Genomic DNA, 22,949 nt, shown 5'->3' with positions numbered 1-22,949 from the left:
GGCGTGGCTCAGTAACATGGCTAGTATTTATAATAGTTGATACATATTATAGATAAGTATGATTTGTGAGTAAGTATTATAAATAAGTAAATATTAAATAACTAATTGAATCTGTCGTTTAGGTCTAGCGGGTAGGGTCTCTTCAGCCTGCGAATGTGGTCCGTCGTTTCAAGTAGTCCAGTGATTAGGGGGTTTCGGTGTTTGTTGACTCTTTTGCTATATCTATTGCTATATTTTGCTATTTCCTCTTTGACTGTGGGTATCTTGAGGTCGCGGTGTATTGTTTCGTTGGTAACGTACCAAGGTGCATCAATTAGAGATCTTAGGGTTTTCGATTGGAAGCGTTGGAGTATTTCAATGTTGGAATTACTTGCTGTTCCCCATAGTTGAATTCCGTAAGTCCAGATTGGTTTTATTACGGCCTTATAGAGCGTAATTTTGTTCTGCGTGCTTAGGTTGGAGCGACGGCCAATGAGCCAACAAAATTTTTTGAGTTTGTCCCTGAGTTTTTTAGATTTGTCTAGGATATGTTGCTTCCAAGTTAATCTCCTGTCCAGAGTCATGCCCAGGTATCTGACTGTATCCTTGTTAGGAACTGTTATATTGTTAATGGAGACCTGTGGGCAGGTTTGTTTTCGCAGCGTGAAGGTTACATGTGTGGATTTTTTTTCATTAATTTTGAAGCCCCATTTGTGGAACCACTTTTCCATTGAGTCGAGACCTCGCTGGAGAGTGGATGAGGCTGTTGTCGGGTTGACGTGGGACGCTAATAGTGCTGTGTCGTCGGCAAATGTTGCTCTGGTTATTCCTATTGATACTGGTAGGTCGGCGATGTAGATGGAGAACAGAAGGGGTCCGAGGACACTGCCTTGGGGTATGCCCGCTTCTATTGGGAAAGTTGTGGTAATGGCGTCTGCGTATTTAACCATGAATTGCCTATTGGTTAAGTAGGACTTTAGGATGGAGTAGTAAGTGTGTGGTAGGACTTTTTTAAGTTTGTAAAGAAGCCCTTCGTGCCATACTTTGTCGAATGCCTGTTGAATATCAAGGAATACCGCTGAGCAGTATTTTTTCTTTTCGAGGGTTTGGCTGATATTGTGTGTTATTCGGTGGATTTGCTCTATTGTGGAATGCTGCTTCCGAAAGCCGAATTGATGATCTGGCAGAGTTTTCAGATACTCTATTAGTGGAAGGAGTCGATTCGTTAGCAACTTTTCGAATAGTTTTGACAAAGTGGGTAGAAGACTAATTGGGCGATAGGAGCTAGTTTCGTGTATTGGTTTTCCGGGTTTAGGGATGAGCGTAATTTGTGACGTTTTCCAGGTTTTGGGATAGTATTCAAGGCGAAGAATTGCGTTGAAGATTAAAGAAATGAGTGCAATCCTTTTTATAGGTAGTTCCTTAATTGCTTTATTACTTATTTGATCATATCCCGGTGCTTTCCTGGGGTTCAGACGATGGATTAATTCAGTATCCTCTAGAGAAGTGAAAGGTTTAATGGGGAGAGACATTTGGAAGGGAGAATGCAGGTATTTTGTTATTTCCGGAGCGGTATTGGAGGAATGTGGTTTGAAAATGTTGGATAGGTAGTTGGCGAAGAGGTTGGCTTTTTCTATAGGGCTTCGTGCCCATCCGCCTTGCGGACAGCGAATTGGTGGGATTATTTGGGGGGGCGCGTGAGTTTCCTGGAAGCCTTCCATAGTGAGTAGTTGGAGTCGGCAGAGGGGGACAAATTGACGAGGTACTTTTGGAAACAGTCGTTTTTGAATTTTTTAATGATTTTGGTTAACTTCCTGGTTGCGTTGTTTAGCTTGCGTTTGTCGTCCGGTGTTCTATGGGTTTGCCATACTCTTCTTAGTCTTCGTTTTTCTGTAATTTTCTTTAACCCTTTGAGTGCTGTGGGCGCATATAGCCTTTTAAAGCCTTTTAAAAATAGACGAATAAATTCATGATATCTTGTAAAAAAAAACAAAGGAATAATATGACAAAACACATATTTATCCCGAGAATCAAACAGGAGTATAGTTTAGAGGTGGAATTAGTTAACAACATATCAAATTTTCAAATCGCTCTTCTATATAAAAGACAACAAATGTGATTCATCGTATAGCTCATCTGTCGTCTATATTTTAAAGAGTTCAGAGAAAATAATATAGTTGATAATTAAAGATAAAATACTATTTAATATATATGTCGGAGATGTAGGGACATCAGGCCTTTCTTTAGGAAGTTCCCCAATACTTGGGCTCGAGGTGACATAACTGGTCGCCGAACGTAGCCACGGTCACGGGATGAACGAAATGTCTTACAGAGGAGGTACCGATGTTGAGGGACACGCTGTATAAACAATCGAGTCTCGATCAGGAGCAATGTTGGTTTACGCGGGACTGCCTAGTTACGGCGCTTGGGAATTTGTTGATATTCCCGATCGATATGTATTTGACATATGTGACTGTATCTGTCTTTTATTTTGCAATCTCTTTGGAGAGTTTTCTGTCATCGACCTGGAGTCAGTCTGAAAGTAACCCAGCGTCTGAGTTAACGTGTCTGCGTGCTACAAAATGTATTCCATTGTACAAAGAGTTTACCCGTTGACCGTGGATTCGTAATTGAGCCCAGGAACATTGTCTATAGCTTTTGTTATACTTATTAATAATTTCACGCCCGAAATCCTAACGATAATCCGACATATATTTTAATTCAAATTTCGTAAAAGCAAAATTTCACATACACCAACCTAGTATGTACATTGTAGATAGACATAAAATTTTATTCGAATTTCATAGATAACAATAGATTTTAAAACAAACATATATCATCTACCCTCATTTACCATGAACCAATCATAAATCAACATTGAGATAGTGATTGAATATTATCAATGTAGATATTAATGACCATAAGTAGAAACAAATTGGGACATTAAGTTAATGATAGGAGAGGGTTTGTCGATTAGAATGCAAGATATTATATATTATAGAAAAATGGAAGGTTCGGTAATAACCACGAAGCTTTCGACTTGTCAAGGAATTAGTTCCAACCGTTATAAATAAAAAGAAGTCGTGAAGCTGTCATATTGGTCTTATCCAAGCTGAATGTACGATGCACATAACCGTAAGAGTATACTGCTTTTAATTGTTTCCGAAAGGCAACCGGCCTAATAGATGGTTTATTATTTTATGAAACTACCTTCTGCTTGGTGTCAAAGCTTCCGTAAATCATCGAAAAGTTAGACGCACGGTAGCTCTCGCAAACCAAGTCTTTGGGATACCGTCCTTCCTTAGCTTTTACCTTTCATCCTGCGCCTTGTCCGATTCTTTCAGTATTCTGCAAGTCAACCTTGAAGAAATTTCCGAAAGTTAACACGAAAAGATACGGGCACTCGGGGTCGATCGGAAGTGCAATATTATGCAACAAAATAAGCTACAGCTTAGGTGGACTCTTCCACTATTCATTTATCTGAAAGTCAGAAGAAACTTTGAGAAATATTCTGTGTAGTTTGAGGGTTTTGGCTAGTAAGAAATATCTGAGATTGAAAATTTGTAATATCACCTATATTTTTTTTTTATCTTTGTTTATTAATTCCAGGTTTTTTACATATTTTTTTTACATGATTTTTTTTTCCAAAATAAACGCTGAATTCTAATTGCAGGGTGGTACAGGCAAAAGTACCGATACGCGACGGTACGACGTAGCCATGCTTTATTACATTTTTTTTTTTTTTTTTTAAGATTATTGTTGTACCTTAAATTTAAGCCGCTGTTGCGCTGTGCTTATGTACGATATTTTAATTTATGTCCTAAAAGCCTGAATGTAAAAACAGGACAGTTCGCTAGCATTTTAGGGATGGACTGGGAGGAGAGGGAAGGGGAGGGGAGAGGGGAGAGGGGAGGGTGGGAAGGGTGGGAGGGGTGTGGTGAGGGGGTGGGGGAGATAATATCACCTATATTAGTATTCGTATTGTGATTACTAATTTAAACGACCGAGGGTTAGTATGACGTTTATTGTTTGGAAAATTAGGAAAGATCTTCGAGAAATTTTCAGTATAATTTAGTAGCACCGACAAGATCTTTCAAAGTTTTTGGTTTGTGAGAAATATTTGAGGATTGTTGATGTTTATCACAATGATATTTATTGATTTAAAAAACTAACCCGATTTGATATCTATTAATTTGTTAATCCGATAGTTTAAAAAGTTAATTTGAGACGTGTTGCCATTTGTAAATTTTAAAATAACCTTAGCCTTCTACTATGTGGTCTTACTACTGTGTGGTCTTGAATGATGGTCGCCGTTATTTTGCTTTCAAGTAACATAGGAGCTGTGTCTCACTAATCTTTAATTAAATTGAACCTTATAATTAGAACCTATAAGTTCAAATTGAGGTACTAAACATACACCTTAGGGTACCATTAAGAAGTTAACGTATTTCTATTTTAACATAACAGTTAAAGTTTAAATGATCGCAGCAGATAATTGCTATCTACCAAGAACAATTTATTTTTTGGGTAATTAATACAGAAAACAAATTTGGTGAACTGATTAGTAAGAACAGAAACGATATAGGAAAGTATTTATATGTCGACAATATTGAGGCATTTTACAAGCTATATGGTAAAATTGTATGATTTGGAATCCGAATGACCTATTGCCAACATTTTCAATAAGGATATACTAATTTTTGAAGAAAATTCAGTGGACAGCTCAAGAAAAGAGCTGCCCTTAATTAGCAATTACTATTATGAATTATGAAAATATGTAGTTTTATTTCTTGACAAAATTTCTAACAGTAATTTTTTATTAATAAAGAGAATAAAATAGAATAACGAAAATTCAATATCAGCATAGAAACTTCTTTTTATATTGAAAATATTTCATGAAAATGTGAAAGCCCTAATCTTCCATAAAAGAAACATATAATATAATTCGTATTATAACGTCAATATCTGTTTCCAAAAATTTATCGACATTGGTCAACAGTGAAAAATGAAAGTAGTAGAAATAGTAAGTAAATGAACTAGCAAAAGTGCAATTGGAAGATTTACGAGCTGATACTCCCGAAATCTGAACATGCTTTATAGCATCCGTCCTGTGAAAGTTATCCCTTACTTTTGCGAATTAATCTCCGAAATTCCAATTTTTTAAAACTCGCTGCCTTTCTCGTTACAGTCGAATTGATAATTCTATCCAGAATTAAGTCGATCCCTCTTTCTCGTTTGATTAAACTTTCTTACTGAAATAAAATGTCAATGTATGAGAAAAATGCAGATTTACTAAAACTTCACAGTACGAAATAGTACAATGAATCATAAAAATATCCAAATAAATTTCGTGTTTGAATCTGTCTGAGAAAAATGTCTATATTGAAGAAAATTTTTAACATTCGATAAGCGAATGATTATGATATAGTAGAGACCTTGATGAGTATTCCAGAACTTTCTTTGATAACTTAGAATAGCAAAAATCTTAGGACAGCAAGGAATGATTTTTTTGACAGAAAAAGTAAAGGAGAATTTTTTATTTTAAATGCGCTAGTTATCATCAAGAATGCCATTTAATACCATACAAATAAATTTAAGCTATTTGTTATGTAATTACTTACGAGGAAAAATTCGAAACTTTACCTACATTTAATCGCCTCAAGGTGATTCACCTTCTTAATTTTTAAGACATGAATCAATGCAATTTTAGTTAGTTAATTAACTATGCTATAATATATATAATATATATATAATTAACGTTGCTATAATTGACGATTATCAATCACTATAAAAAAAATGTACATTCTATAAAATCTAAATATTAATAAGAAAAGTCGTAAAAATTATGACTAACAACCAGAAGCTGTAAGACTATTAAAGATTCGGGAGCACGTTAAATAGGAAGCAGTTGCAAGATAAAAGAACGACATAAAGGTCATAAATGCTTTTTGGACTGGTCAATTTATACCCTAATAAAACTTTCTTCTTTCGTCAAGGATTTCACGATCTTTAGGTTAAGGACCAGTATTCGCTGTCGTCGCAAAAGAAACCTTTTAAGTCAAAAAATGTTCTCTGGAACATTGGAAAACGAGAAAAGAAAAAGAAGGGTACATGCTGAATCGAAAAGTAGCGCGTGCCAACACCACAGGAAGGCCGTTAAATATTTTGAAAATATTGACCGAGTCTTCTAGATCGGAAAGAAGATTTATGCTCTTGACACACCAACCCAGTTTCTTTCTCTATTTGACTTTTTCAGCATTCGAAAACTCAGATCATTCCAAGGACAACACTCTTTCTCTTTTTGCAATGACCATCCCGGTTCGAAAGTTAGCTTTGAATTCAAAATTCGTTGAAAGATTCTCTGAAAATTTTAGAAGAGATATGCAATCAAGATCGAAAATATGTTGATTATTCTATTTCACAGCTTTGTTTCAGGAAGCAATTTCGCTAAAGAAGCGTGAAAATAGAAAATGAGGAAGAGGATAAAAGTCAACAAGTTCGGAAGATTTAATCTAAAGTAAATTAAAGTGCTACTAGGCAAGCGGAGTTTAAATACTAACTAACTATAATAGAATAACATTACCCACCCTCTTCGAACATTTGAAATTTTGTCAGCTGTATCCCCTTTTTTTTAAAGCTCCTTGTACGTTCATTATTGTATATTATAATTATAGTTAAATTATTATATTATATTGTATATTATGATTATAGTTGCGATGAAAATAAATATTCCATCAAAATGCTCATTTAATAATTTTGTTAATCCCACTCAGCGATTAATAAATGGACGAAATAATGTTAACAATACGAGTTTTAAACACCAACAACTCCAAATATCGACGAGGTAAAAGGGTATGATACAATACCATAGTCCTATAATTATTCGTTTGTTAATTATTTGCTTAATGGGAATAATTTCTATGAAATTAGTGAAAAGTTTCTCCAACAGATTATTCTAAACGTGGGTGGATATTCGTTGACAAAACAGTGTCTCAAAGAGTCACAACAACCTCCCCAGGAGACGCGGAATAATCTGCAACATCGGAAAGAAGTCGAAGATGAATTCCTAGGAGAGTTTTCACAGATCCGATTGTCACGCAGTTTCTCCTTTCGAGAATTATCTATGGACCCACCTTCGGGCCGGGGGTACTCGTTATCCTTGTAAGGACGAAGCGTCAAAATATTGTGTCAAGGTTACATGCACCATTGTCCACTGAACGTTTTATACTCATACTGTGTTTTAACTCAAACACATTATGCACGAACATTATCCTCTGACAAAGAATTTCGATTACAAGCTTTCACAGTGCTGGAATTATTTTTATCTGACGATCTTCTATGAAGAATTTATTTATATTTATATTACTACCTTTTGTTAGATATTTATTAATATTTTCATAACAGGAATGTATTTTGTTATTGAATTCTTTTTTGTTGAAAATTATTCTGGACACTTGAAAGAATATATATATATATATATATATATCTTTTATTTGTTAAAATTTTGTTACTAACGATGCTCTACAATAATTTCAATTGAATAAATTCCGCAGAAAACAAACACGTAAAAAATATTTCGCGCACGAAATAGAAAAACAAAATGAAGCACAAATTGAATAAGAGCAAGATCCGAAGGAACTTGTCTTAAAACATCGTGCTTAATCGTAGTCGTCCAAACCGCTGAATGACAAGATTATTTTTCGCGTTGAAAGGAACGACAGAGGACAGAGCAATTGCCAGATATCAAGTGTTTGGTCCGGGGAAGAAAAGAAAACGTAGAAAACGATAAATTTACCGTCTACCGTCCACCCTGCTCCTCGTGATTCACGATTCCACTAGGATCGGCTTTATCGAGCCGCAATTGCTATGTGTCTTCGTTTATCTGGACCTTCCACATTTCACCGTGACGTAGAATTGCTCGGACCTTTAAAGTGTTTCAAAATTGAAAGAAACTTTCTTCGAAAATTCATGCGTTAACGAGATGAATCGATTCGACGATTCAAATTTTACAGTTTCTTAGACACATAGAAGCGAATAGTTATAGAGATGAAAAATAAATTCATTAATCAAGCATTCATTGACAGATTTAATTCCAAGGTATCCGAGATTTACAAAAATATCAGCAGCTAAGAATTTCCATTGAAAATAACTATCAGAGAGGAAATAATTGACTAAACCGAACGAAGATTTTGAACGTGTGAAGCGATTCGTAGGAGAAGGTCTGGGCTACAGGGGCAGTCGATTACGGCACTGCAGCTTCCTTATCTATCTGGTGAACCCCTCGTAGAGGGTGAAACGAAGGTTTGTATGTTGGGGCACATAATAGCCAACATGGCGGCACGCACTGTTATCACTCGTTCAGAGGGAGTATGCCAACCCAATTGGATTGGGTGGCAGCCAATACGGCGGCTCTCGTCAGCGATATCATCGCCCTTCGGCCTTTTCATTTTCTAAAAGAGCACCCCCGGAAAAGAATCTCGCAATCGATCTACTACAGCGATGGCTGAATCGTCTACCAGGCGCGTGAACATCGCTCGAACTTTATTTACTTCGTTTCATCAGGCATTTGGTCACAATTTCTAATCACCGACTATCTTAGATAGGGACCATGAAGAAACTGTATTCGTTTAACACGCGTGTTATCTTGGGAATATATCGTTCTTTTTATTTAAATACGACACGCTTAATGGAAGATGGGAAAATTGGATTGAAGAAAAATATATGTAAAAGTTTCCTATATCAGGTCATTGATATCAAAAGTCTTTGTTGACATCTCACAAACATTTTCGATTCAGAACAATACAAGTTTCATACAACAGCATAGTTTGTAATAGCGTTGAACATGTCGAATGTTGTGCCTGGAAACTACGATTTGCGGACAGCATTGATTTTCTGTTATCATTTGAAGAAAACTGCTGCAGAATCGCATCGAATAATTGTCAAAGCTTACGGCGAGCATGCTCTTGGTAAATCACAGTGCTTTGAGTGGTTTAAGAAATTTAGAAGTGGCAATTTTGACGTGAGGAACGAAGAACGTGGAACATGGAACGTGATCTATTATGAGCTGTCAAAACCTGGCGAAACCGTTAATAATGAGCGCTACCGACAACAAATGATCGATTTGAATCAAGCTTTGCGTGAAAAACGACCAGAATATCACAAAAGGCAACACAAAGTAATTTTGCTTCATGATAATGCACCATCACATACAAAACACACAGCATCACAACAAAACCGGTCAAGGAAACGATTAAAGCGTTCAGTTGGGAAATACTTCCGCACGCGGCTTACTCACAGGCTTGACTCCGTCCGACTACTATTTATTTACATCAATGGGACACACACTTTCTGATCAGCACTTCTTACTAAAATGTACGAAAATGGCTCGATGATTGGTTTGCCTCAAAAGAGCGACAGTTTCTTTGGCATGGCATCCACCAATTGCCAGATAGGTGGAAAAAATATATAGCTAGCGATAGGCAATACTTCGAATAAAATATTTTTTTAATTTTTATCTCTAAAATATAATTTTAGAGATATAAGTAAAATAGACTAGACTTTAAAGAACAAATAGAAAACAAAAGATGAAAGAGCGAAGGGTATCTTAAAGGATTAAAGGATGACCATCCCTGTTTGTTCTTCACAGGTAATATTTACAAATAATATAATCTTCAACTGATCCTTTTCTGTGCCAATTGAGGCTCATAATATATACCTCTATAAAGGGGTAAATGTTTACTTAGGTCTGAGGGAAATTAGTTTAATGAATATTTAAATTCTAGTGTCGCAAAATCGCCTGTACTTTGCCAAGTAACTTTAATTGCGACATTTGAGAAATCCTTTCAATTTTATCTAACGAAATGTTCTTCTATTTCCTATAATTTCGGATTTATGACATATACATACATAGGACATTTTCCACAGAATCAAACGCATAATAACTTTCCCTTAATTTATACAAATTTGCTGGAGTTTTGAATCGAGGGCATAATTCATTCTCTGGTGATCACGGTGAAACAATTCTTCGCTGGTTAGAGATGAAAGAGAAGTCTTCGTAGCGAGATGAGAGAGTAGCTTGTTCTTATTTATAGCAAAGCATGATAATGGCACGAATGATGGGATCCCCTTTCCTGAGTCAACTACACCCGATGTAACCATGACAACAGTGTTGTGGCCATATTGGTCCTTCGCCAACTATCGATAATAGGAAAGATAAGAGTCAACCCCGGGAAATTTTATGGCTCTAGAAATGGCGACCGTGAGTCTCTGGCCATCCCCAGTTCGCCCAAGATTTCATCTCGTTCCTATTTTTTTTCCTTTTTTTTTGGCATTCTAATGGTACCATATTCACAATCGAATTCTACTTCTCATTCATTGATAATTTCGTTTCTGCAATTTATCTTTGTAACATGATATGCAAGCAGTTTGATAGAATCATGTATGAAACACGTTTCCTGAATTGGTAGACATTTCGTTTGGAATAGAGAGAACAAATGGTTCGTAATCTGGAACTATAGGACAGGTTACAAAGAGATTCTTTTTTCGACTTTATAGTGTTACCATTATGCTCATAATATATTGATAATGGAAAAGTCAACGTTAATCTTACTAAAAGTACCTGTATGTTTTTTTATTATAACTGTAAAATTATCTGTAGCATTTAATAGCTCTAGTTTTAAAAGACGCTGGACAATGAAAGACTGAGAAATCAATCAGAAAGAAACGGACAATTTAAAAAATTCTATTCTAAACTGTGCAATCTATTACAACTACAAGAAACCGAATGGATCAAGAATATTTTATTGTACACAAAAATTATATCTACGAAAATTATAATAAAATTCCTTCTTAAAGACCAAAACAAGAAATCAACCTTATCCTACTAGAAAATCCTATTCTATATTAAACTCGATTCACTTTTCTCAAAGTTTCTTTGAAAAAATTTTAAACATAAGATATTACAGATATCGACTGATCCGTAAAAGATGTAAAATCTCGAAACGCGTTTCCATGGGCGTAGACTTCTTTCACGAAGCACTTCCGTTGAAAAGTTCGTGTTCGGCTGGCAAGCGGTCGCCATTACGTGAAATAAATGCGAGTTAATTAAAGGGCGGAAGCAATTACTTGCGAATAAATCGCGGCCGTTAATCCGTTATAGCGTAGACAAGTTAAACTTCTCTCCCACTCTCCCTGTCGCTCCCAGCTTTGGAGCTCTCCTCCCGCGGGTTTAAACGCGAGGATAGGGATTTGCGAGAACGACGCCGACGTCGGGGCGCGTTCGCATAATTGGCTTTGAACGCCGCCACCTGCGTCCCGACGCCACAGCCTTACGTGCTTCTATGTTCAGGGTATACGCATCAGTGTTATCACTGTGTGTGCGGAAACGTATCTATCCGAGAAGAAAGGATGAAGGAACCGAATGAAATCACGTGTAGACAGACGTGGTTCTCTCAGACAGTCGCTTTAAAAACTAAATAAAGAAAGCGAAAATATTTGCTATATAAAACTCTATGATTTTATACTTTGATTTAGATTAAACAGCATCTGTGTTTTAGAGCTCGAAGATTGAAAGAAGAAATTGCTAGAATTATATGATTTTGGATTTTAGTTTCAACCAAACAAGAGCTGCGTTTTACAATTTAAAAACTGAAAGGAGAAATAGCTGGAGTGATTTTGGATTCTGGCTTTGATCAAAAAAGATCTTGTTTATCCCGTGTTTGGAACTTGAAGATTGAAAAGAGAAGTTTCTAGAATTGTATGATTTTGGATTTTGATATAAATCAAACAAGATCTGTGTTTTAGAATTTGAAGGTTGAAATTATCGGAAATATAAAAGTATTTCCAGTTAAATAAGTGAATCGTTGATTTTAATTCTTGAATTGAAATTTGAACATTATAATATTCTAATATTTTTTATGAAGATTCGATAAGGGAAAGTAGCTCTTATGTTGGTCTCCCTATTCTTTCAGTCTGAAAGAACTGTTTAAACTAACTGAAATTCAGGGTGCGTGCCTAACACGTCGGTATCTCGTAGACAATGCGAAACGAGGGTCCTGCTAACATTGAGACGTTCCTATAGTTATTTACGAGTGCCTGTTTGCCGACAAAGATTGCGGGTGGCTCTTGCAAACCAGGTAAGGCTGAAAATGGTACCGTACCAGGTAATTGACTTTCGTCACGGTCACCATTTACACACGATAATCTACTGTACGAATGCATTATTGTCGATTATACCCCCCCAATTATACCCCATGAAGAGTAGAAAGTTGCTCCATGTGCGGAGCATCGTAAATTTACAGTTGCTTTCTCTCAACCTATTTATTTGGTAATTTATCATTGCCCCTAGAAAATAAAAGTACCTTTACGAAAACACGTTAATAAGATGTATAATTAATTTTTATTATAAAAATATTATTATTATATTATAATTAATTATTATATAATATTTTATATATATTATATATTATAATATATTATATAATAATTAATTATAATAATAATATATTTTATTATAAAAATAGATATTATAAAATCAAGAATGTTAATTACAAGACGCTTTGTCGAAGGAAAATAATTTTTTAAGAACCAAAAGAAAAAAAACATTTCATGAAATAAAGTAATTTTTGAAAATTCGGAAGAACATAAATTTCATACAATAAATTTTCGAAAATTCTATATAATTATTAATGTGAAGAAATTCTAAAAATCATATTTCATATGACTGCAAATTATATTCATTTTTGCATAGAAAATAAATAGGATACTAGAATGCACAAAAATAGTAAAATTTTTAAGTAGGAAGAGACAAATATGTTCCTATGATAAATCCTATGATAAATAATCGTCAAGACGAGCATGATTTATAGAATAACGTTGGGTAAAGGAGCGTTCAGTAGTCCATCGGAAAGAGGATTTTTAGGAAAAGGAAGTAACCTTGGTCACAGAATGTAGATAAACCATCAGAATAAAGATGATATATACACCTAACCCTCATCAGGAAAAATGACTTATTCCATTCGCCGTCATAAGACAGCGTTACAACGCATTTGACAAAATTTCGTAGATTTCCCTTTTTCTTACCGCGGAAGCAATCCTATTTTTACGGTCCTTACCGATAAAAATATAACTTCGGTTTCACTTTGTGTAATTGCGAACCGTGTTCATAAAATGATAATAGTTAACTCAAATCTCTAGTAATCATTTTCAGATATTAATCAAGTGGCTACTTCGGATTGTAATGAAATAAAATAATAATTATACCGATTTAGGATACTAGATGTTTCATCCCCTAGATATGAGACAAAGTAAAAATATAGCAATTTAGTATATTAGATATTTCACTCCTTAAATTTTAATAATTATATTAAATTATAATTCTTCTAATAGAATTATAATTCTAACTTTGGTGTAAAGATAAAAGACAGATGGAGTATTAATGGACATATTAATGAATATAATGAATTAATAAAATAATAAAATTAATAAAATAATGGACAGATTAGTCGAGAAGATACAATACGGATGATGGTGTGACATATAATATCGTATTTTCGAGTGACAATAGAAATCAATAGATTCTAGGAAATTGTAAACGTTACAATTTGAAACTCCATTGAACGAGATCGGTTCATGGAGTGCTAGTAGTCCAGGTGGCTCGAAAAGGCAATTAAACGTATAAACGGTGGAAATTAGCCGCAAGAATTGGTTTTGAGTCTTAGTAAAGATACGCCCTTGAATGGATTCGTGGGCATCAGGGCCATTTAACACGATGACATACCATTTACCACCCCCGCAAAGAGACCACTGGATACCGACAAAGCCCTAAAGCCCATATGTCAGCACGTGGCGATAACTATAGCTGGTCTGTATCATTCAATGTTCATCCTATTGGAATAGTGAACGGTTAGTTTCCCGTTTATTCGTCACAAACGTCACGATCTCACGTTTCACGGGAAAATTAACGCTTAACACTTTCGGACCTTTGTGGTCTTGACTTTCATTCTCGTGCTAGGATTAAAATTATGTTGTTTCTTGGATCAAAAAGAAATCAGTTCGGAGATATTCGAAAATATTACAGCCAATTAAGTGTTTAATATGAAATAATCTTTTCTAAATAACATTTCTATACATACATATACACATTCTGCACGTATGTATAGTAAAAGAAAGCATAATCTACCTTATGCTCTGACTCATATAATAGTCATATCATTTAAAATGAATTGTTCTCACCAGTTAACCATAAAATTACAGATAATTCTGTTTTAACAATTGCGCATTATTAAATTGTTCACATGAATTACTAACGTGTATTTATCATCTTACAGATAAAAAAGTTATAGATAGATGTTTATAATTATTACATAATCTGAAAATAAAAGAATAACAAAGAAGAATAAATTACTAGGGAGCAAATATACCTTATAAATAAAAAATTACATAACCTTAATTTAATTTGGTATCATCCATTTGTATTTTGATAACAAACAGTATACCAACTTCTCTTGTAAAATCTCTCTTCCGTTTCAGCAAATAGTCGTGCATTTACATACATGAACTTTTGCATATTTATATGATGTACGTGTATATCCGAAAGAACAGGATAAAAGAGGGGTTGGTCGAAATCAGCGGATTCACGAATTCTTTCTTATTCCGTCCTAATTCGAGGAAACGACCGTCGTAAAACGAATCAGAGGAGTATCATACCTCGGAATTTCTTCTCCCTATTACCCTCTGGACGCTCGTTTTTGTTCCACCCTCCTGGATCCGGGGATGAAAGGAGGCAAACGTTGGAAAACCAAGCAGGAAATCGTATCCCGTGGAAAACGACAATCCTCCTACATACACGATTACTTTTCAGTCCTTCGTTTTTTATTGAGTTATCGAAATTATACCCGCGAGGTCGATTTTATTGCACTATGCTCGAAAACTTTCCTAACAATATTCATTTTCAGTATATTCATTTAAATCCAATCAAAGTTCGCGCAGACGCAATGTGGATAGTATTCTAAGTAAGTATGTACTATATTTCTGATGGATTTTAATAACTTTTTGTGACTCAAAAACTCACTGCATAGTCTAATGTTTTGTATAACTTTTACTCCCCACTTTATTACTTATCCTCTCATTAGTACGTTTTATAATCTAGTATAACAGAAACTAAAGTGTTATAAAATTGGAGAATACATGCACTTATTTGCAATAATGACTCCATCTTATATTACATGTATTAGGCCATCCCATAAGTTCGTTCCGTTTTTCGAGCGGTTATATATGTTAAGATTGTTTACATATCTTTCAGTTTCATGAAAAAATGTAATCCCCCTCTCGTTGTACAACTTCTTCCCATTTTTCAAGTACATTGGTCCCTTATCGCCGTATGTTTATAAATCGACACATAAATTGATACACAAAAGTTGGCACGAACTTATGGGATGACCTAATATATATCCTTTACAAATATAGTGCTAAGAACGCCATCTGTTGCCACATAATGTCAACGTATAGTCTAATCGTATTAAATTAACAAGTACATAATTTTAATTTAAAAGAATTTGTTAATATTATGTATAACTATGTATTAAATAACAAAAATTATAAATTTTGAAAATTATAAATTTTTAACAATATTAATGCAGAACTGTCAATTTTATAAAATAACATTCTAATAAAAGTACAATATAGTACAAATAAAGTACAATATACAAGTCTATACTCGTTACATAAAAAGTCCTTATTTAATTTAATTATTTAAAATACTAAGTATATTAATTTACAATATTTTAAAATATATTTTCATTTTAATTATATTTTTCAATGCTAATAATGGATAAGCAATGCCCTCTTTAGGAAGGATTTGAATGCGATTCCGCTTTTAGTTCTTTCTGTGACAGACACTGCAGCAAGATGGTGAGTTTCGTGCATGAGAAGTTTAAATCTTTAATTGTAGAGAGAATCCTATACAAAATACACAAATTTTTAATAAAAAATTACAAAACGATTATTCGTGTAACCGGTTAAGAAAATATTTTTTATCCTTTCAAAGATAGTTAAATAATATTCTGTTATCTGTTGAATGTTTTGGTTATGACTTCTGTTTCCAAGAATTATAATATAAGATTCTTTAATTAATTGTTTTTTCTTTTATTATATTTTTCATGTTCTCATATTATTTTCTATCATATATCAAAATAAATTTCGGAACAATTAATTGATGACAGTATACGTTTATAGGTTATCTCGCATTGTAATCTTAATGCGTGCGACTTACATATGAAATTTTATTCTAATTACTTCAAATTTATGTTTCAGTCGCTTGTAATTCCAGAGAAGTTCCAACATATTCTTCGTGTCATGGGCACGAACATTGATGGTAATAGAAAAGTTATGTTTGCTATGACAGCAATTAAAGGTGTTGGTCGTCGTTACGCCAACATCGTTTTAAAAAAGGCTGATATTGATCTAGATAAGCGTGCTGGAGAATGTTCAGAGGAAGAAGTAAGAATTAATTTAACAGTAATGTCATACAAACAAGATTTATCGTATTTTTATAATATTTATTTGATTTTTTGTTATTAGGTTGAAAAAATTGTAACAATTATGGCTAATCCTAGGCAGTACAAAATCCCAGATTGGTTCTTGAATAGACAAAAAGATATCGTTGATGGCAAATATTCACAGGTGTGTATAACAAAAGAAAAAGAGATCCCTAACTATATAATGCACAGTTTCACGACTAACCATATGAACTTTATGTATGGATTAGATGGTAGCTTGTGCCAGAGAAACTGCATGATAGGTTGCTATTTAACATTGAAGTTAAATGGTCTGTCGAATAATTAATTAACGTGCAACATATAAAGTTCAATATTGTTACATTCCTTACATTGCTCTTTTCATTTCAATTTTTAAGGAAGTTACAAAATAGAAGTTACAAATTGTATTATATTTTATAGCTTACCAGTTCATATTTGGATTCAAAACTTCGTGAGGACTTGGAACGAATGAAGAAGATTCGTGCCCACCGAGGTTTACGTCATTACTGGGGCTTGCGTGTACGTGGTCAGCACACAAAGACTACGGGTCGTCGCGGTCGTACAGTGGGTGTATCAAAAAAGAAGTAATTTTGTATTTTCTTGATTATTAATAAATTAATAAAACAATATTAAGGGTTTCATTTTAAGAATAAGTGGCGCCTATTTTAAAGAATATATTTATTAAAGACAATATTAACGTTTATTAGTATATATCACGATTTTAATATTAATAGAATACAGTTTTCACTTTGAACAACAACTGATTTACAATTATGAAAACATTTTCTAACTAATCGTATTATATAATCGTGTTCTCGTATTTTAAAAATTGACTGCTCTTGTTTGATATGTATTATTTATGTAGATTTTAGGAGCAAGAAATATATAATCCGAGAAATGTAGTTTCTCAATTGATCACACTTTGATAATTTTTTTTTACATTAATTGCACGAAGTGGAAGAAATATTTTATAGTGCATAATGCAATTGCAGTTAAAATTGAAAGTAGAATGAAGCATTTAAATGCAAGGAATGTGCATTAAAGTTATTGACTGAATTTTCGTTGACCAACATCAATTAATTCTAGATATGCTGTGGGTATTTTTCCTCGTCTTATTCCACTTATACCAATTACGTACTCCTCATTGCCGGGTATCTCGATAACCGTAATTACCTACAAGATAGTTGAATTTTATAAAATTTTATAACATATTAATAAACTCTACAATTCTCTTTAAAATAATCTACCAAACTTCTAAAAAGCTAGACTTGAAAGGTCAAAATCTGCTGATGCATGTTTAAGGTTATGAAAAATAAAATACATTTAACAGAATAAATGAATTTATTTTTTATACATGCAGAATTTGAATAAATGTACATGTGTGTTCTTTTATATGTGCTTTACTATATGCGTACACGTAACAATACTTTATACGTAAACAAATATACAAATGAAATCAGAACAAACAGACATATTAAACACCAAAAACAAATTTAACAAAAGTAAGAAAATTATACATTTATGAAACTTATAACTAAAAAATATAGATATATATATCATGCATAATTTTTCTTAGAGATTTAATGTCAGGTATATAAAAGTGCTAATTTTTAAACAGAGAGACTTAAGATAACTGAGTATCATATGCAATCCCAATGTATATAAGTATATATCTTCTTATTTTGTAACACCTTGTATCATTTTTACGATACATAAAACTATAAAAATTTATTTACACTACTTCAAACGTTCTACTTTTATTTTATACATTATAGAAACAAAAAGATCTAAACTATAAAAACTATATAAAATAATTTTAAACTATATGACAATATATCATGGAAAATTCTTATATAAGTAACATTATGTGTTATCTACTATATCTTTCCTATTATATAGTATAATAAACAAAAAACGCATTTATATTGCACTAAATTTGACGATTTTAAAATGCACAATTTTTTATCTGTATTCATATACATACAATATAATTCTAAGAAATGCGCTAACTTTTATCATATGTTATTATACGTTTGAGTTTAAGGGAATAAAAAGTTCGTACAATTAATATAAGTAAATTATAAAATATTTCCAATTGATATCACGAAATTTTTATAAATATAATTGAACTAATATAAATGCAACTCACTTTTAATAACGTTTCATGCCATTTGTACGGCTATGCTGCAAACATGCTTCTTCTTAATTAAATCACAAATTTTGTTACCTCATTTTGCACGACGCTTAATTCTTCAGAATTTGTCGCAGAAAAATCACATAATACCCTTGCTAGTTGCTCATCGTCATTTCCTGATACATTGGATGTTGATTGGGTAGTCGGATGATAAGGACCCCCAGATAAGCTGGGTAGGATAAATTACAACTTGGTTGAGTTTGGTGAACATGCATTTTATAGTGAATCAGCTATTTGTGCAAACATGAGAAACTTTTTTTTTTAACATTTAAAATTTGGACTGTATTTGTAGACTATATAATTCAACATAAAAAACTTGATAATACTACAAATACTAAAATTTTCTTTATTTTGTAAGAAATATGCAGGAATTTTGATTACCATTAGGATTTTATATAATCTACATGCTACATACATATGAATAAAAATAATTAAAATTATTGATAAATTATATTGATACACATATGGAAGCATAAGCGGTTTGACAAATAGGAAAACATAGATAATAGTAAACGAAAGATAACGAAATTTTGAGAAAGAATATCCCAATACCTTTTAACAGATACATTGTTAATACTAAAGAAAATTTAGCAACATGCATTAGGAACAAACATTAATCAGCTGTACAGTGCATATTTGGATATTGACTCAAGTATGAAAATATTTAAAAAAAGAAAAAAATGTACATAATAAAATTCTTCTCCTGATTCCATTATTTTCATAGCTAAATTGCTATTGTTTCACTATACAAAATTCATTAGCGGTAAATAAACATTTCATAGAGATAATTTATTCACTCATTTCTGATAGTTACAAGTTTTAAAGTAGCATAATAGACTAACAATTATTTAACATACTTCTAAAATTGTATTTGTTAACATGTATATATATACTTATATATATATCAAAGAAAAAATGCAGTAAGCTACTGTTTATTATTTTAGATCACAATTATTACGAAGTAGTTATTGCCCTTTTTTTAAACGCGATTATAAATTTGTAAAGCTAAACATTCGAAGTATCCGTCTCAAAGGTAGCAGTAACGTAAGTAGAATCAGAAAGGGGTGGATTTATAGAGGAATTTTGGGATTGTGAAGGTGAGGGTGTTAGCTCGATCACATCTTCGCTGTTGACTCGCAGCAAAGGACTCGGCTGACGCGTCCTGCAATCCCAATCATGCAGGCAAAGATAAAGAATAGAAAGAATGCATCAGAGGAATGAATAAGTATAAGAAGCATAGGACTAGAGCAAAAACAAAGATACCATTTTTATTGTGAAGCATATAAATAAAATAAATTACAATTACTATTTAGAACAAACAAAAAAAACATTACATATATCGCGCTTATAAAAATGAGCAGAATTTTAAGCAATAGAATATTCTACATGATGATCTTTGCGAATGAGTAATGATTCTATAAGCTTATCCTAAATACTTTTACGTGTCATATATGACACAGCATCCAATAAGTATTAGACATTACTCACTCGGATCACCAAAGAGTGGGATAGCTGTACAAGGTCAGTGCAGGATAATTAAACAATGTTTGAAGAAAAAACTTTTAAAGAAAAATTCGTCATCTTACCCAGCAAGTTCACGTTGCAGATCTTGCATTGTTGCATGACATTGAGCATAATAACGTGCTTGTGCCTCGACAAATTCATGCAAACAACGTAAGTGCCCAGCCTGAGAACTTTGAACACCTTCCAGCAATAATTTCACTATCTCTGCTTGACGATCGAACTCCGATTGTGCTATTCTCAACTCCCTCTCTGCCTGAGTAGAGTAATAAAGAGTTTTATTCCTTGCATCTGATTAGCATAAAAAATTGTTTGTGCAACATAAAGTGACAGATAATGGAAATAACTTACAGCATAACTTTACAATAAAAGTTATGTATGGTTAGCATAAATATCATAATAACAAAAATGGTAAAATTTGCAATTACAAATGAAAGTTTCATAAAATGTTTTTTTATGAAACTTTTAAATTTATCCATTTGTAATTACAAATTTTACCACTTTTTACAAAAACTTTAAATAAAAAATATAAAATTATAAAAAAATTAAACGTGTATTTAGAAAAGTACACAGCTAGTCGCAAATTTTGAATCATTGAAGGTGTCAACTCCATTAATACCTGATCAAGTAATACTTCGGGTGATACCCCAGTCTCCTATGAGATGCAGCAATGTATAGGACAAAACACGTAGTAAATATGTACCGTATATAATTAAATAAAATGATAAATAGTAAAACTTACACTCTGCTGACCCAGCATACTTCTTGCTTTCCTTACTCGGTTTTTACATGAATCTAAGTCCAATCTGAAAATAAAAATTAGTAATATTAACAATATACATTTAAATGTACAGAAAAAATGAAATACATACCGTTTATTTTCCAATATTGACATTTCTTTGGTAACAGTTTTCATTTCACCTTCTAAAAACTTTCTTAAAGGTTGTATATAACAATTAGCAGAATCTTTAATGAAATTTCTCTGAATTTGTCCTAACTTTTGCTGGCATTGTCCAACCTTGTTTAATGCACTGCCTAAAGCAGAAGTTTTAAAACTTATATAAAATTATAGAGCAATGGTAATAAATAAATTAATTTTGTATACCATAAGCAATTCCTGGACCAAAATCATTTCCTGCCTCTATCATATCCATGCCTACATATTCTAAATTGCTCAATCTGTTAGGTTTCTTTTTATCAATCTTCTCATAAAAAAAATCTTCAATTCTATTGCCTGTAAAAAAAATACATTGCATAAATATGTGTAAAGCTTTATAATTTAAATGTATCATATAATATTCTTATAATACCTGGATTTGGAGTAAGTACTGCCTCCATATTCCTAAGGATCTTTTCAGTCCATGTTTTAGTTGCATTTGCTCTATCTGCAAGGTGCTCTAAATGAGCATCTAATTCAGTTTTCTCTGATGTTCCCAATGTTTCTTCTGTCAACTACAGCCAAATTTTAAACATTATAGTAAATTAAGGCAACTAAATTTTTAATTCTTTATCATTTTTTCTATTTTTCTTAACAATAAAATATATCTTTTTTCTAAATTTTTATGACATTAGCATAAATATTAAAAATGACAAGTGTTAGTCATCTCAATTTACTTGATATATTCTGAGTCATCAAATGATTAATTACTTAAACTCTTTAAAAACTCTTAAACAATTCTGGAGTTTTATACATTAAGGAATTTTATAAAGATAAGCAATATCACTCTAGAATGATATTGTTACAAACAAGAAAATTAACAAATAGCACAGTATTGAAACAATCATTCAAATGTGCTATATATTTACTAACCTTACATTTCAATAATAATTAAATGTAATCTCTAGAAAAAAAATTACAAATAAAAGCATACACATAACGTACCACATATAAAAATTATTACAAAATATATAATTTCATAGAGATTAAGTGAAATAGTAATTGCCAAGTAATGATTATTTCATCGAAATGTTTCTTCACTAAAAAAAGGTACAAAATGTCAGAAGTGACAGCGTTCAGCCACAAGTATCTTAACTGTACATTTTCTTATTAACATAAATTTGTTGAATTATTATATTAAACACTTCTTACCTGTACGACTCTACTAAGCGCAGCACCAGCGTCTTTCACTAATTTCTTAACGTTTAAATCCATTTTTGCGCCTGTTCTGATATGAATCCTCTACCTACATCAATCCTTTGATACTCTTTACATGTATTTTCCATCGACCATTGATTCCAAGTGACCCCGCGAAGAGGCGCTTCGTTTGCAATTTATATAAGTATTAGATTTTTATGCCTATTCTCCGTACATATATTCTACATTTTATGAGATTTAAACAAAATTATTATGAACTTTTCCAGAACACTGTTCAAATAAATGTTGTTTTCATTTGGAGATCAAATATATTAATTAAAGCGAAAAATTTAATACTAGTCAATAGAAAAAATATCACCTTTAACGAAAAATTTTCCTTATTCTTCGATTATTATTTATTCTGATTATTACAAAATGTTTCTTCTAATAAAAAACCGAATATTTCAAAGGTCTGAGAAAACTACAAAAGATTCATTGACAAAAAAAGCAATGTTTTCGAGGAAATGATCATAAATCCAATAAATTTCAACAAGTTATCTAAAGAAATGGTACATATGTATATTATTTAATAGAATGTTAGTTTAGTTTTACAAATACATTGCTTTAAAATCTTTCGTATATTTCT

General features: G+C 32.5%; 2 protein-coding genes across 9 annotated transcripts; one reads left to right on the top strand and one right to left on the bottom strand.

The window, feature by feature from the left end:
* Positions 1-15,750: 15,750 nt before the first annotated feature.
* LOC100642537 (40S ribosomal protein S18) lies at positions 15,751-17,143 on the top strand. 2 transcript variants are annotated; one of them, XM_003400778.4, is made up of 4 exons: positions 15,751-15,888; positions 16,291-16,476; positions 16,558-16,659; positions 16,935-17,143. In XM_003400778.4, exons 1-4 carry the CDS (start codon positions 15,886-15,888, stop codon positions 17,100-17,102), a joined length of 459 nt encoding a protein of 152 aa, XP_003400826.3. In that variant the 5' UTR covers positions 15,751-15,885; the 3' UTR covers positions 17,103-17,143. The 2 variants fall into 2 exon arrangements, with proteins under 2 accessions (XP_003400826.3, XP_048267609.1); XM_048411652.1 differs by lacking the exon at positions 15,751-15,888 and having other exon boundaries at positions 16,267-16,476.
* A 30-nt stretch (positions 17,144-17,173) lies between these two features.
* LOC100642419 (endophilin-B1) lies at positions 17,174-22,476 on the bottom strand. 7 transcript variants are annotated; one of them, XM_048411649.1, is made up of 9 exons: positions 22,319-22,476; positions 21,540-21,681; positions 21,335-21,463; positions 21,102-21,264; positions 20,972-21,035; positions 20,849-20,884; positions 20,295-20,485; positions 18,742-18,877; positions 17,174-17,687 (listed from the first exon to the last, which is right to left on the bottom strand). In XM_048411649.1, the coding sequence occupies exons 1-9, from the start codon at positions 22,379-22,381 to the stop codon at positions 17,559-17,561; spliced, it is 1,053 nt and encodes a 350-aa protein (XP_048267606.1). In that variant the 5' UTR covers positions 22,382-22,476; the 3' UTR covers positions 17,174-17,558. The 7 variants fall into 7 exon arrangements, with proteins under 7 accessions (XP_048267606.1, XP_020722134.2, XP_020722137.1 ...); XM_048411650.1 differs by lacking the exon at positions 17,174-17,687 and adding an exon at positions 20,197-20,220 and having other exon boundaries at positions 18,675-18,877; XM_048411651.1 differs by lacking the exons at positions 17,174-17,687; positions 18,742-18,877 and adding exons at positions 19,696-19,870; positions 20,197-20,220.
* Positions 22,477-22,949: the final 473 nt, after the last annotated feature.

The sequence above is a fragment of the Bombus terrestris genome, chromosome 14, assembly GCF_910591885.1.
Source record: "Bombus terrestris chromosome 14, iyBomTerr1.2, whole genome shotgun sequence".
In the NCBI taxonomy this organism is placed as follows: domain Eukaryota; kingdom Metazoa; phylum Arthropoda; class Insecta; order Hymenoptera; family Apidae; genus Bombus; species Bombus terrestris.
The sequence above is the reverse complement of the archived record's forward strand: the minus strand, read 5'-3'. Positions and strand labels throughout refer to the sequence as shown.

Coding starts and splice junctions, on each gene's coding strand:
- LOC100642419 (XM_048411649.1), bottom strand. CDS start 22,381: ATGGATTTAAACGTTAAGAAATTAGTGAAAGACGCTGGTGCTGCGCTT. Junction 21,682..22,318: donor CGCTTAGTAGAGTCGTACAG/GTAAGAAGTGTT, acceptor ATTTGGCTGTAG/TTGACAGAAGAAACATTGGG. Junction 20,885..20,971: donor GTATGCTGGGTCAGCAGAGT/GTAAGTTTTACT, acceptor TGCATCTCATAG/GAGACTGGGGTATCACCCGA.
- LOC100642537 (XM_048411652.1), top strand. CDS start 16,282: ATGTTTCAGTCGCTTGTAATTCCAGAGAAGTTCCAACATATTCTTCGT. Junction 16,477..16,557: donor GAGAATGTTCAGAGGAAGAA/GTAAGAATTAAT, acceptor TTTTGTTATTAG/GTTGAAAAAATTGTAACAAT. Junction 16,660..16,934: donor TTGATGGCAAATATTCACAG/GTGTGTATAACA, acceptor TATATTTTATAG/CTTACCAGTTCATATTTGGA.